At 40.7% G+C, this 16,522-nt stretch overlaps 1 protein-coding gene across 2 annotated transcripts in view; it reads left to right on the plus strand.

Moving 5' to 3' along the window:
* The first annotated feature begins 2,428 nt into the window (after window positions 1-2,428).
* Window positions 2,429-16,522, plus strand: part of Ptchd4 (patched domain containing 4) — a 186,544-nt gene continuing 172,450 nt past the window's right edge. Inside the window, exons 1-2 of one of the 2 annotated variants that reach the window (XM_034521726.2) lie at window positions 2,429-2,728; window positions 3,072-3,483. In XM_034521726.2, the coding sequence (XP_034377617.1) occupies window positions 2,724-2,728; window positions 3,072-3,483 (417 nt within the window). In that variant the 5' untranslated portion in view covers window positions 2,429-2,723. Of the gene's footprint in view, window positions 2,729-3,057; window positions 3,484-16,522 lie in introns of those variants that run through there. The other variant, XM_034521725.2, reaches the window with a different exon arrangement.

Raw genomic sequence — 16,522 nt, forward strand, 5'->3', positions numbered from 1 at the left:
AAGCCATTTTAATTTTGTCACCATCAGTTTCATCATCAAATTATAAATAGAGACATTTTAATGCCACTTTTATCTTTCATCTGTGCGTGTGCCTTTATCTTTTCAGGTGACTTCATACTGTATATAATTTTCACTTAACGGTGGGAAAATGTATTTCCATGAGTTATAATTCTACGTGATGTGTATCTATAAGTCATTCATTTTAGCAAGTCTTTATACTTTATATTTTTAGTCAATTATATACTGTAATCTTTTCCACCCTAATTATGATGAATCTATTAGGCAAGGAAATTCAGGAAGTGCAAAGAGAAAGCTGGGGCAAAATAATTATGACATTCTTGTGTATTGTGAGAAGTGACCTGGATGTCTACTGTTGGAAACAGGACATCCAGTTTCCACCTAACAAAAAATACCCAGGTATCAGTCTCAGCTTCTGATTCACCTAACAAAAAATACCCAGGTATCAGTCTCAGCTTCTGTAATGACTCTCAATGTCATCTTGAAGTCCCCTAATCTCCCTCCTCTCTTGTTTACAAAATGGAATAGCGAACGTATTCAACAGAGCCCATTCCCAAATCTTACCATTGTATTTTAAAGACAGCTTCTTAGGAGATTTCATACAAAGAATATGACCAAGTATATTTAATATAGTAAAGATACTGAAGAGAATGGTTATTTTAATACATATTATTTAAGATGTGTGTATGAGTGAATATGCATGTGTATATATACATGCATGTGTATCATGTGCATACCTGGTGACTGTGGAGGTCAGAAGAGGATAATAGCTTCTGTGGAACCAGAATTAAGGATGGTTGTGAGCCACCTGGAGGGTGCTGGGAACTGAACCCAGGCATCTGCAATGACAAATGCTCTTAACCCCTGAGCCAACTGATACAGCCCTGATACAAACCTCCTGTGGCACCAGTGGAACACATTATAAATGGTATTATAATCTGATAGTTGAAAAAAATAAAAGGCTTCCCACTGAAGGAGAAAGAGTGTGGTAAACACATTGAGTTCAGCTGAACACAGGTCTGACAGTAGAATGACCTTCCTAGAAAGTTAGAAAGGTCTTTAATGTGAAGAAGGTTGTAGCTTAGGCTGGCTAGTGAACCACCAAGGATATTTCAGAAGCTGTTTCCCTACACAGTCATCAAGATTGTTTTTAGTTTTATAAAATTGGAATCTTTATGTAATCTTATTTATACAATCCTATAGATTCTGATCCATGAATGGTATCTTTACTCCTAAACTAGGCGGGGTTTTTTGTTTGTTTGTTTGTTTGTTTGTTTTTAATTTGCTGCCTTAGCTGAGGAATCACTTCTAATCAACAAAAACAAATGAATAAATAAAGTATCTCCTTAGAAGATGAGCTCTTAGCAGTTTGTGTGCTGGGATGTGCGCCCCTCTAAGCATCTAATGGAAAATGGGCCCCTGGTTGTTCCTAAGAAAGTGAGCACAAAGCATCCACTGAGACTCTGTCTTCTTTATGGAAGTCATTCTGAACTGGGAAAATCAGTTCACAATCAAATTGCACAATTTGTTCTCAGGATTTCTTCGTCTTCGTTTTGTTTATTGTGTTTTGTGTTTTTCCCACTCAGGAACTTATGAATGCCCAGCAGGTTTAAAATTACACACACATGTTTGAAATGATCTAGTCTGATGATGGGAGGGAGTTCCTGGCCTGCACATTTTGGGGCATGGAAGAGTTTTCTTTCTCTATGATGGACACTGAATTGTTTTCTATCAGATCTGCAGTATGTTGCCCCCTACCCACCTAACTCCCTTTCTTTTGGGAGAAACTGTCCACTGTGTCTGAAACTTCTGCTTCTGAAATTCTCCTGACAGAAGAAAATTAGCCTAAACTGTATGTCCTGAAGTGTCTGTGATAAGTAATCGGACAGGGAGTGGGGGAGTTGTTGTGCAGGGTTGAGGGGGAGATAATGAGAGGAGGCAGATGCCAGTATTAGGTCCTGAATCCTCAGAGAACATGTGTGTAACACTTAGGAAGAAGACACACACACACACACACACACACACACACACACACACACTACAAATGTTTCCTTCCCAACCTCCAGAGCCAGGAAGGGAGGGATCTGGAGAGCCCAAAGCACCAGCATAGGTTGGGGTCTCTGGCAGGCCTCAGCTCAGGGGACCAGTGTGTGGCCAGGCAGCCTGGAACGAGTTGCAAGGAAAGCCCTTGCATGCTTTGTAGAATGTTAAAAATGCAGCATCATCCTCTCTGCTCCCTTTTCTTTGGCCAAAAGGCAGAATTCGAGGGCACGGGGCATTAAGAGGAGCTTGAAATCTGCCCCCTGGAGGAGGCGTGGAGCCACTCCCTCCTAGGTTCTGCCGGCCCCTGCTCCAATGGGCCAGCAGCGCCTTCACCCTTTACGTCTCCCATTCATTCCAGCCGGGAGGACAAGGAAAACAAAACTCTAAAAATAACTGTCAGCATCTTAAAAAGAGAAAAGCTTCTCTGCCACCACCACCACCCCCCTTCTTCTACTCCCGCCCTCTCTCAGCGCCACGGGGCACATGTCTGCTTCTTACAACACCGCGAGGCACATGGTCCCAGTAAGACACCGAACCCCATCGAGACCGAGAGGAAATCCACATCTGTGGGACGCTCCGCACAGAACCGCTACCTCCAGTGAGGGAGGCCGGGGGACTGCAGCAGCGACATGAAGAAGGGCTAGAGCGAGGGGACGCGGCTCATGCGGTGAGAGGCAGCGCGCGGCCAGCCAGGGCGCGGGGAGGCCGGGGACACCGAGTGTGGGGGGGCGCCACTCCCCGCAGCGCCCGCCGTCCGGCCCCCACGCGCGCTCCCGAGACTTGCCGGCCTTGCTGCAACTTGCTGCAGTGTTTGAAAGAGTAGTAAGAGCGCATGGAGGTGGGGCCGGGGGAAGACCGGGCGGAGCGGTTGCGGGGTGTGCGCGGGGAGGGGGCGGGGAGGAGGCGGCGGCAGAGCGGGGTGGTGGAGGGGGGGTTGATCCCTGGAGGGAATGGGATGGGGGAGAGAGGGGTAACCCCAGCGCTTACACATGTCACATGTGCTTTTTAAGACGGCCGGGAGCGCCTGCGAGCTGGATCTGGTGGAGGATGCTGCGGCAGGTGCTTCGCAGAGGGCTCCAGTCATTCTGCCACAGGCTGGGCTTATGCGTGAGCCGGCACCCGGTCTTTTTCCTCACCGTGCCGGCAGTCCTGACCATCACCTTCGGCCTCAGCGCGCTCAACCGCTTCCAGACCGAGGGCGACCTGGAGCGCCTGGTTGCTCCCAGCCACAGCCTGGCCAAGATCGAGCGCAGCCTAGCCAGCAGCCTATTCCCCCTGGACCAGTCCAAAAGCCAGCTCTATTCGGACTTACACACCCCTGGGAGGTATGGCAGGGTGATCCTCCTCTCCCCACCCGGGGACAATATTTTGCTCCAGGCTGAGGGGATCCTGCAGACCCACCGAGCCGTGATGGAAATGAAGGTGAACCACAAGGGCTATAATTATACTTTTTCCCATCTGTGTGTGTTGAGAAATCAGGATAAGAAATGCGTGCTGGATGATATTATTTCAGTGCTAGAGGATCTCAGGCAGGCTGCCGTCTCCAATAAGACTACAGCCAGGGTGCAAGTAAGGTATCCCAACACTAAATTAAAGGTATGCTCCTCCTGCATGCTTCAGCCACTTAAAAGAGGCGGCACTTCATTTCTTGCCCTAAACAAGCAAAGAAAATGCAGAGGTCTCATCCTTAAGGCTCAGAAGCTAAGGCTTCTTTCATTTCTGGAGGGGTGGAACGGAAATGATGGGCAACCGAGCAAAGAAAATGGGCAATGAATGGTATAACTAGATAAGAAGAAATTCAAAGCCAAATCAAATGCCAAAAACAAAAGAAAAAGAAAAACCAAAGTTTCTGAGACCCTGCAGTTACATCTTTGTTCAGGGTTATAAATCAGTGGATGGAAGGGGGAGGGGGGTCCTGAACAACTGGGGGATTTCTTTTCATAATGGGGCTCGATGTATTTCTTATTACTGATTACACATCCACCTGGTATCATCTCCACCTTTTTTGCATCTTCAGCCTGGCTTGATTTTTGACTGGGATGGTCATGGAATTTTGCTGCCCTATGGTAATGTCTGTGGGTTATGAATGTGTAAGGGATTCCAGGAACTGTGTGTGTGTGTGTGTGTGTGTGTGTGTGTGTGTGTGTGTGTGTGTGTGTGTGTGTGTTTGCATAGCAAAGGTAGTGGGGGTTTTATATGAATCTGAATAGGGATACATGTTTAGTGGATAACGTTGCTTTACTTAGTATGCCCTTCCTTTCCCATAAAATATCCCAAACCCAAAGAAGATTGATTATAGCTGCCAAGTAACAAAAAGGAAGGGAAAAAGTCCACAATCAGCAGAAAGTACAAGGCATTTCAACATTACATGGAGTTTGCTGTTTGGACTCTCTGACACTCAATGAGATTCCTAAACTCATTCTACACTGTCAGGCCTGAGATGGTGCAGCCAATGAGGCATGCAGTCTGCAGGTGACTGAAGTCTCAGGGACAAATGGGACTTCCAAAAGACTCTCTGCACCATTTGTGTGCTTGACCCTGTGTGCACTCAGAAGGTCTGCCTTCAAGAACTCTCAAGACAGGTGTTTCTCAAGAAGAAAACTAGGTGTGAGGGGCTGTGTGTGCTCCTTTATGGAGACAACGGAACAAGGAAACACCACCTTAGAATACCAAAATGCACGTTTATTAATTTAACAGGTCACCTATATATAAAAATCCAAATAACTTCTCCAGGGCTTTTAAGAGACAGATCTCATTCCCTGATGTAAGTGACAATTTAGTAGTTAGAACCCAATGAAAAACCTTGCCTCTTTTGAACTTGGCACTTGGGATCCAGTTGCTGACACTGGTCTCAGCTGTACCCAACTGAGCTACCCTCTGAGGTCTAGGGAAAGCAGACAGATTTAGCTTAAACTGGATGAGGGGCTTGCCTGCTTTGTATGTACTGATGGAGCATGATGGGTATTTGTGGTTGGGCAGCATGCTTTTCATTTTCCCAGTCATTTGCCATCACCATCACTGCTTGCTAAGGAAAGGATGTGGTGGAGAGGTAGTCTTTCTCCCCTGTAGTCCTAACCCAGTGCTTCCTGGTGTCAATCAAGTACAGAAAGATTAGCAGCTGTGTCGTACTCACCCTTCAGTTTGTTTTCTCTATTGAGTCAAGTTTGCAGGTCATTAATGTGCATAATTAGTTGGTTGATCTCAGTTACTTTCATTCAGCAGTATCCAAACGGAAAAGCATCATCCAGTCAGCAACCGCGAACATGTTTGTGTGGCGATATCATCTTGACATTCGTAATACAAATCTCTGTGGTATATCGCTTTTATTCACCAAATAGTTATTAGCTGTGCCTGGATGATGTGCTGGGTAGCCTTCTAGGCATGAAAGACTCAGCATGCAAGATAAATGTTCTTACAGTGAGTTTCAAGGTAGTAGATGTCAGTGTTTTTTCATTCATCAAGATAAGGGTAACCTGCCAGCAGGGGCTCTGCAATTGCTGAGTGCACACTTGAACTGACACCATGCTGGTGTCTAAGGCGTCTTCCACCTACACTTTCTGACTGGTTGTTTGATGGACAGTTAGGCAGGACTCTATGAGTAATCATAAAAGAATGACGTAATTCATTACAAAGTTTGCTGAGTAATAGAATAAGTCTGTTACCCATAGAAGGAACAGAGCTGTTACATATGGACTAGAATTCTTATTTATCAATATTCCATCATGAGTCTTTCCTCAAATGTGCTGGTTTGAATCTAATCTCGTGGCCTTAGTGTGTGTGGGGAGGAGGGTCTTTAAGCTATATTGGGGTAAATGAAAAGAACAATATATTGGGATTTGTGAGAACAACAAACCCTCTCAAGGCTAGACATAATCTCGCAGGTGCTCACGCAGTATAAAATACAATTTCAAAAGTCACGAAAAACTAGAATTCTGCTACAAAGACTCCAGGATCTCAGGTACAGAACTTTCTAGCAGAGAACAAAATGAGATGGCCTTCTCTTTTGTTTGGGTATTGTTTTCAAATGACTTTAGTTCACGTATAGCAATATCTGTCAGGTGTATCTCCATGATGTTGGTACTCAAAGGTTTGATCAGTATTGTTGTTAAGGATGAGAGGGGGAAATTTCGTACGTAGATCTTAGCTCTTTAATTTATTTTACTCTTCTCTGTTTTACCAGTATCTTCACCTCTGTCCAATATGAAAAATTCCTGTGCTGGGACAGTCCAACAGAGAAGAATCATAAGTTCAATGAAATAGCAAAATAAATAGTAATACTGAAAAGTGTGAATTGGGATTGTCAGTCGCTTAGCTTGAAAAGGGCAGTATGTGAGGCCTGGGAGACCACATGAGGATAAGTAAGCACTGACTGACAGAGAGACGTGTGTAAAGACCTCAGTTAGGATGATCAAAGTATTAAAACAGCTGGCTTGTCCTGAACTCAGAAAGGTTTAGATCCGGTGCACATCCTAATCCTGATGACGTGATTCAGACAAACTGAGGTAACGTATAATTGGCCAAGATGGAAAAATCCACCTAGAAGATTAAACATACCCAATGTGAGAAAAGCACGACTTGGCCCAGAATACTACAGAGGTAACCACATTAATCCAGACTTTCAAAATCTATGCATAAAAAGTTGTAAAGTCAGAAACTCACTCTGCCTTTTTATTATGAATTCTATAATCTTTACTTTGTACTGATCTTTATGGCATAGCCTCAAAAGATTACAAGGGTCATGTATGATTTCTTTTGTGTAGTCCTTTTCTCTTCTCCCAATGTTGTTACATCTATAAAGACAATATTGACAGCAAATACTTATTGACTATTTTTCCAAATAATTGACGAATTCATTCAGTGTCACAAAATTATTATTAATCTTTGTGGCAGGCTTCCATTTTGAAGATATTATCTATTTTTCCATATGTCTCTAAAATGCTTTTACCTCAATAATTGAAGTACTCTTATCTTTAACACACACACACACACACACATGTATATATGAGCAGATACAACAGTTAATAAACTATATTAGGTAAAGTAGAAGAATGTGGCCAAACTAAGTTTTTAAGTAAAATTCTTGCATATTTCCAAACCATTCTGATTTTTAAAAATGAAATGGATACTCAGAATCTGAATGTTTAGGCATTTCTAAATTAAAACAAATGTTTCCAGTATCATTTGGGTACCTTGGGTGGTTACAGATAATATTTCCCTGGTTCTTGGACAAGTCATCATAATTTTACCTTTCTACCCGTGGAAGTGGCAATTCTCACATAGCCCAAATTCCTGACAATAAAAGCAGACATAGTATAGAAAAAGTAGGTAAAGGGGTCCTAGATCCTAGCTACTTCCCCACAGTTAGAAAGGAGTAAGGCAGGTTGGAGGTCCCTGCAGCATATCCTCCCCATTAAGTTACACTGACTTCCATACATGTGGACACATTTTAAAATCAGTATTACATCAGTAAATCACGTTTATAAATAAAAGAAAGATCAGCATCCATGATCGTTAATAGAATACACTGCTTCTTAAGTACATCATCCATTTTTGGAAGATATTACAGTTAATTATATCATTCTGATCTTGGTGGAAGGGGAATTTGAGCCAACTGGAAAAGCTATGGTCAGCATCTTAATTCATTCTAAGATCTCTCTCTCTCTCTCTCTCTCTCTCTCTGTCTCTCTCCACACACACACACAACATTTTTATATATTTTGATTTAAGTTTACCTTTCTAATTCTGCCTTTTAATAGGAGAAAAATGCAACTATATTCAATATTATGTTAGTATGATAAAGGTTTTCAGATGTTCTCTTCACAGTGTGTCATTTAATTTACATAAATTTATAAATTGCATTCCAATTTCACAGGGAATGACCAAGTTGCTTCAATGATTTCCTTGAGCTTTTCAAACTAGCGTATATATTCAGGGTCAGAATTAACCCTAGGCCTGTCTGGATCCAAAGCCTAAATTCAACCCACTATTGCTGTTCTCCACGTCTGTTAATGACTGGCTCATAAAAAGATGGCAAGGCGAAGCTCCAGTCCGGGTAAACACCTGCTATCTACCTAACATGGCAGCTGCTGCAAGTTTAGCAGATTTCTCACTGGCACATGACTTTGCCTTTGATATTGTTTTCCTCGGTACAGAACAAAAGAGAGTTTGGCTCTAGGATCAGCTAAAAGTGAGAAACATGAAAGTGACCTCAAGGTTTTGAGCCAGGGTCTTATGTGTCAAGGAAGCTTTGGCTTTCCTGGCTTGCCCTGACACTAAGGGGTCGGGGAGAGGTATTGATAAGAGAGCATGAGCTAATTCAATGCACTTTAAGCTGAGAATTATTCGGGAGAGGTCTGGGTTCCAGTGTTAATTCTTTCTTTATTTTTTTTTGTGTTAATTCTTTAAAGACAAGTTAGCGACTGACTGATCTCATCATCTATTTAGGTGTCAGCATTTTTTTTATATGGTAAATTGACAGAGCCAGGCCAAGAGATGGCAGCAATTCTTGTCAGCCAGCAAAGTTCTTTTATTGGTGTCAAGCAGCATTCCTATGAATGGCATGTGCTATCCCAACGTATTTACAGTAGATTTGAATGATGCTATTGAAAAACACTGACCCTGGGTCCCTATCAAAATTACAGCATGTGACTCCTAGCTACCATACCACAAATTTATTTGTTCATTAATCTGTACATACACAGATTATGCTCAAACTTCCTCAGTATTGGGGCCCACCTCCGGCTCATTTCCTGCACTAAAGACCTACTTTAAATCAAATTAAATTATGATTCTACGTACTTCTTTATGCTGCTGGTTTTAATCCACTGTGTTTAATTAGCCTGGAAAGTATTAGATTTCATTTTTGTATTTCAAGAAAAAAACTGTTTATGTGGATGTTTCTCTCTGCTTTGCTCCCCTGTACCCCACTTATCCTCCTGTGCTCTTAAACTTCCAGTAGTCTCCTCCCTACTCTGCCACATATGCCTGCTGTTCCCCTCTCCCTCAATAATCCCCCACACACACACAATATTCTGTCTAGTTTCATAGTCTGTAACATATTCTCACCCTCTTATAAAATCTACGTATGAGAAGAATACGATTCCTGTCCTTCTGAGTCTGTGCACCTTGCTTAATACAGTATTTTTAAAGGAAGATATTAAAAAAGCGGTTGCTCTCCTACATCCTTCTCCTCATTTTCTTACTCTCAGCTGGTTTGAGGAGACGTTCCTTTAGGTTTCTGGACAACAAAGTCTAGTAATAGAAGTGAGATTGGAAGTCAGGGTGATGTGACAAATGTGTAGAAAGAGACTAACGCCTCCCATCCTCTTAGGAAAGACTCACTTCCCTTTTCTGCTACTTTAAGGCATACAATAATGAGTTTTCTTTCATTGGTTCAACTATAAAATTGTTATTACAGCTAGTCTTTAAAATGTATTTGGGTAACATCTGGCATTTTTAACCCAATGGCTATTGCATCATGGTTAGGACACGTTGCATTTAATTCCATTTTACAATTGGTCAGCATATGCTCAGGACTACTTTAGTTATGTTCAAACATTTATGGGTGTGTTTTATATAAGCATTTTGAAGATGATATCTGAAAATGGAAAACATCTAGGTTAACCACTGCCACCCTAAAATAGTCATGAATTACACTTCTGTTTCTTCTCTGTATATACTTTGGAGTTGGAGATGATCCTGTCTTAAGTCCTAAGGTGGGCCTCAATATTTCTAATTCACAACTTGAGTTTAGACTGTCATACCTTTGTTTCAGATCGAAAAAATTAACAGAAAATAGGTTAGTGAAGGCAAACACCAAGGAAACGGGTGGCAGACTATTGGGTAACTGTTCCATCTTGAAAAGCCCTCGCCTTCACCGTGTACGCTTGGGCCAGTCTCTCGGTGAAGAGTAAAGCTGATTACAGTCATTCAGCAAACCCTGAAAACATTGAAATTAGATGTAACCCTTTTTTAAAGGAGCATTTTGCAAGCTCTTTTGCAGGATCTGCACAGCATCTCGATGCTGAGCTCCTGTCTTCTACATACTCTTACAGCATCAGAGAACACGACATACCAGAACCATTCGTAGGAGCCAGAATGTCTGAGAGAGACGATACACAAAATCACAGCACAATGGCCACTAATGGGGTATGGTAATCTGTGAGTTTTCAGATGGGATTATTATGAAACAAAATCAAGACTCCAGTTTTTCTGACGTGCTCCGCAATCCAGGCCCCTGAAAGGTTCTTAATGAGCAGTACTAAAAAAAAAAAAAAAAGAGTCTGTGCTTAGATAAAGGATGTCGATTGGAACAGCCAGGTTTCCTGTCAGGAGCTCCACACAAAGTGAGAAGACTCACCTATGATCCTCTGCCCTGCTGTCACAGTCACAAAAGCTGCAGGCAGAGTGAACTCTCTGAGCTCAGAAGTTGTAGATTTAACCAAGCACTCAAGAAGAACCTTAGGGTGTAACCCTACTACACACATGCAGACTTTTTATTTTCTTTATTTCCTAAACAACGTGGGTTAACTATGTAGCACTTATACTGTATTAGCTATTTAATTATTCTAGAGATTATCTAACGCATACAAATAAAAAGGAAGAATAAAAATCACACAGGAAGATGTGTGTATGTTCTGTAAATACAGAATGCTATTTTATACTCGGAACTTTAGAAAATGGATTTTGGTGCTGGCCAGAAATCCTGAGTTCATCTAAAGGAAGCTTCTAAGACAAGGTTTTGGGTCCTGGAAAGCCAGAAATGTGTTTCAAGCATTCTCAAAGCCTCAGAATGCCCCTGATGAAGATCTGGATATTTTTGGCAGGTGTAGTTATCCTGAGATGTTTAGAATTTAGCATCAAGCTTTATACCACCCTTTGAGTAGCAGGATCTTTCAGTGACTTAGAGAATAATATTGCTTGATTCTGATAGTCAGCATTGAACATCCTGATGTGGGTGAGATATGTATTACATCATGTGAATAAAATCCAAAGTCATTCCAATACATGTCCACTCAGGTAAATACTGTGTCTGCTTGGTGTCGGGCACTGTATTGCCCACTGTGAGTTTAGCGGGAAGTAAATCACATGTGGTGCTGGCTGCCTGAGAGAGAAAACATTACACATATAATTCATAATTACAGATTACCATGGGTGAAAAATACATGACATTGTAAGAGTAGGTATCAAGTCCTGTGGCGTTAAAAACTGCTTTCTGAAGAAATGGCTGTGAGCTGAGCTGTAAAGTGTAAGAGGGAGTTTACACACAGGGGAGGCGTAGATGGTAGAGACGAACACTTGACTGGGAGATCATGGTACTATTAGAAGCACTGAACAAAAGTCACTTCATGGCTGGAAGTTATGGAGTGACAGCTAAGAATATGTTAGGGACATATTCTTAATTTCTTGAGATGGGTTTCTCAGATTCCCTAGGTATATGTCCTAACTCTACCTTTGTTAAAATTATGACTTGAGGTCCTTTATAGCCTGTTATAACTCAGTTTCCTCATAATAACCTACGCCTTGATATTAAATACATAAACTGAGTTGGGAGTACCTTTATGAGAGTTTCAGAAAATATAGTTGTCATCTGGGGATATTGTTAAAGATGCATCTTCTGCTTCAGAGTTTTGGGGTGAGTTAAGATTGCATGTTTAACAAGTTCGCAGAGATACCAATGTTTCTCTTCTAAGAAGCACAACTCTGAGAAGAAAAGGCATAGTGTACTCCCTGTGGAAAGTGCTGGGTCCACTGTAAATTCTTAACAAGCACCATCCTTGCTAGAGTTTGCTAAGACTTTCTTGAGAAGCAATTATCAAAGAAACAGCCCTCTTGATTTCTTCTCTAGAAGTTTCCAGTCACTCTCTCTGACTGTAGGCCTCACTGTTGCCCTAGGAAGGGAAGTGTGGGAGAGCCCCTGTGCCTTTTGTTCTGTGGATCTGGAACTGCCGACAGCTCATCATTCTGAACGTGATCTTTGACTGAGAATAAAAAAGATAGGAAAGGATAGTGTCAGACCTAGGACACTGTGCATACCTAGGTCTGAAAATACCTTGGGGCTTTATTCCTATGACATTCTCAACAGAGCTAACCTTAGCCACTCTTGTCAGTTCCTGTCTCCAGCAATATTATTGCTCTCTGACCATAATGGCTCACTTTGCAATATGTTTTTCATCTGATTTTTGCTCATCAAACTGGTCTTTTTCCTTCTATCTCCTTTTGGTATTCTCATCTATCCAAAGAGCTACTATATTCATTCATACCTGTGACTTTTATCATGGTACTGTCATTTTGCCACTTAACCCAAACTCAGGGACCCAGCCTTCTATGATTGATTCTTCTGTCTGCCTCCTCACACCTTGCCTGGTTATAGTAACATCACTTGGAAAGTTGCTACAAGTCCAGATCTGATTTTGACGAAACACTGGAGCTGGAGCTTAGCAAGCCCTAAAAGAATCAGGACATTTTTAAAAACTCACAGAAGTACCCAGTATCAGCCTTGTCTCCTGAGGTAACGAGCTATTCATCCAGGAGTGTCCAGGGCACTGTGGCCTTAAAAATCTTTTCTAAAGCCTATACTAGATCACCAAGGTTGGGGGCCAACATCTCCTTCTCAAGCTTCTTTTCCTTTTTATGATCATGGCTTCCACCTTTGGTCTTCATTGCCTTTTGACTACTGTACTTCTGTCTCAGCTTTTGTGTTAATGACTTCTCAGACAAACTAGCCTGTGTAACATGGTTCTATGCCTCTCACGAGTGTATTTTCTCTTAAGCAACACACAAGAGAGTCTGGTCTAAAAGAAACTACCATCTCCTGGCTATGCCTACTGATAACTCTCTGTAGTGACACCTCCAACCTCACTTGTAGTATTAGATCATATTGAATCATATGGCAGCAAGAAAGGAAAGCCAGCAAACCTTTCTGGTTTGCTTACTTCACTCAAACTGTTTCTTTTGCTTGGACTATCTTACTTTCACAGTGTAAAAATTACACATGTCTCTGAAATGCTAAGTGCCTAGCCATCTCCCTTCCCCCCGCCCCAACCATGGAACATCGCTAGGATATTTAGATGCATAAAGCACTTTTATATACTTTTGGAAATTCTCATCTCTGTCTGATTTGCATTATGGGTTTAAAGTGAGTCTATATGTGCCTAGTGAACTGATAGGGTTAGGAAACCTCTTTATACAAATTAATTTGCCTGGAAGGATCTAGTCAAATGGAAGTTCTCACAGTAAGCCCTCAGGGAAGGTTGTAATAAAACAGAGAAAAACTCATTCAGGTCAAGCTAACATCCTGCAGCTGTGGGTAAGGTCTGAAGAGAGATGCTACCCTAAAGCACATTGAAAATGACCTTCATGAGTGATTGCAAGATACACAAAAAACAAATGACATAGTTTTAAATTTGGGAAGAGTGCCAGAAAGAGACAGAGAAATACCTTCTTATCTGTCTATGTGGCTTCAGCTCCAGAGAGGCTTTGAAAGAACAATACATGGATATAACATTAAATAAAGTTGCCAAATTTAGCAAATAAAAATGCAGGAAAACTTACTAATTTTAGAGAAAAACTTAATAGGCACTCATGGTGTCATGTTGTTTTAATTTATAGAAACTTATTTGGGATACTGAGCTGCCAGGACCAACTCTTTTTTTCTTCATGAAAGGGACAAAGCCTCTGTTATGAAAACAGAAGTAGTCCTGCTTTGTTTTAGACCTGGCGTTACAAGAGAGTAGTCCATTCTGTACCTTCCCGTTGGTTCAGATGAAGAGCTGATTTATATTTTTTTCTTTTCTTTGTTTGTGTTTTTGTTTTGTTTTTGTGTTTTGCCAGCCAGTTTTATGGGTGATCACAATCCAGGGAACTAGAAAGGAAAGTGTAGCTGAGAATGAATGAAAGATATTCCAAAAAATCTCCGGAAATGCACATATAAAAGTCTGAAAGGACCAGAGTTTTAGAAGGTTGGGGAAGTGAGCAAATGAAATTTAAGTCACTTTTAATGTGACCTCATTTACATAGTCTGGCCTCAGAAAACCCATAACATTTAATATTCTACTAATTCTAAGATATTCTAGTGAGCGAAAAATCCCACTTAGCCAAACTATCTTTCATCACATGTTTTAACTATAAAAAGATGAAAATGATTTAAAAGAAAGATTGGTTAGTGGAAAATATATAATTGGCATATATATATATATAAAAAGCCTGAAGGCTAGAAATACTTAGTGACCACACTCCTACATTTCTACTAGAGGCTGGGTACCATTCAGTGAATGAAGCTTTTTATGAAAACAAAGACAATACATGCTTTGAACATCTTTACAACAGTAGAAATAAGTACATATACCATTTAAAGTGGGTCTTCTTTTCCTCGGGACTATAAATGTCTTAAGGCTAGAAGTCATATCTTGCTCCTATATGTAGCTTCTCTGCATTATTGAAAGATGGTCTTCCATATATAAGAAGTATTTTAGACAATGAAGTAAATGCAAATGTGTTTCTAAAAGGGGGATTCTCACTGACTGCTGATTTGTGTTCCCTGGAACTGTATAATAGTCTTTATCATTCTTTGTCAATGCTATTCTAACATTCATTGTATAGCCCTCTGTGACACTCATTTCATGGCAAAAACCCAGCTTATCATTTCTCTCCTATCAGGACTCACCTTTCCATACAATAGTAATGTATATAAATGTATAGAAACTATGTAAATGCACAGAATGATCTTTGTAGCACACGGACTTGGGTAGATGTAGCACAGACTACATAACAGGTCACAAGGACAGAGATTGTAGGACCCATAACAGGGTTACAAGGACAGAGGAAGTAGCCTTGGGGACAGACACCTTGCTAGAGTTCCCTGGGGGCCTGAGAGAAGGTCAGCATCTGAACTAGTTTCATGACCCCCTTTCATAGATAGTACACCCTCTCTCAGGGAGTAGCACAAAAAGCTAATATTAGCAACCTGACACATGTTTTTAATTTCATTCTTTTAACCTTTTTTTTATTATTATTTTAAGTATTGTTTTTGAGGAAGTGGATTTCTTCTAGGTTGTGAAACTAAACACCAGGTTCTCTAAAAAATATCTTGTCACAGTGTCATTTTCTAAATGTTATTTAAATTTTATACTCTTGGAGCTAGTTTGCCTTCCACATTGATGTTATTTTTCTATCAGGCTAGCCCCGGATAAAATATTTTGTAATTAATAGCCACTTTGTTAAGTGATAATCACTTCCTCACTTTTCCTAGGCTGAGTACCTTGACTGATGGCCTTAAAGTTGTTAGAAATTTTAGTAATCTGGCAATGTAGTCTAAAGCTGCAATCGCTTTTATTGACCTAATCCTTTGTCTTCAGGGACTAAAATAGGGACCAATTAAAAATTGAATCCTCCTTCTAATTTGTTTTTTGTTTGCTTGTTTGTGTGAATTGGAGTCTTATAATACAGCTCAGCCTTGAACTCATTATGGAATGGAGGATGGCCTTGAACTTCTAATTCCCCTGTTTCCACAGCTGTAGTAACCATAGGCTTGCACCACCATACCCACACTCCCAGAGTAGTATCTATAATAATGAAGGAAAAAAAATAAGAATCAAGCAAACGTGTTCAGTTCCATTTTTAACATTGTGTAACTTTGAATACATTACTCAACATCTTTGTCCTTCCATTCTTCTGTGTTAAAAATAATAATAATAATCTTCACTAATACCTATCCTTCCTTCGGTCTAATGTCAAACACCTAGCACTTTCTTTATCGGTTTTAACATTTTTAATTATTTATTTACATCCCTGTCCCCTCTCCCAGAGTTCTTCATCCCATCCCCCCAAGCCACCAACCAAAGAGCATCACTGGCTGGTCTGAGGCCCCAGCACGTATGTAGCAGACAACAGCTTTAACATTTTTAACCTAAACTTGGAATACAGTATCACAGGAATGTATGGGAACCAAGTGAAAAGCCATCCACCATCCCATTCACCAAACCAATTTTTTAAACTACAGTTTTATTAATAAAATAAACTTGTTATCATGGGGTAGACACCTGTTTGATCCTATTTATTTGCATAGTTTTTTAAATGTATTTGTAATATTGTCTTGTTGATTGCACAAAAGTTCAGTTGGCAGCACTACTACTCACTGTAGAACACTTCTGGGGTTATTTTTTTTTTCATCCTTAACAAGCATAAGAGAGAAGGTAAAATATTCTGACTCGTTATTAGGAACCTCAGATATAGAGCATTTTTCATATGACTTGGAAAGCTGCTTTTATAAGTCTAACTTTTGTGAACATGAATTATAAATATAGGTCAATGGACTCTGGGGTAGCATTATCCCAGAAGAAACCTTTGACAGAAATTTGGAGGACCTGTTATTTATAAACCAGCTTGAAAAGTTATACATTTTTAAGGACCACATCCAAGATTAAGCCTCTAAGAATACCTTGTGGCGTATCAAACCAAGACC

The sequence above is a fragment of the Arvicanthis niloticus genome, chromosome 17, assembly GCF_011762505.2.
Source record: "Arvicanthis niloticus isolate mArvNil1 chromosome 17, mArvNil1.pat.X, whole genome shotgun sequence".
NCBI lineage: Eukaryota > Metazoa > Chordata > Mammalia > Rodentia > Muridae > Arvicanthis > Arvicanthis niloticus.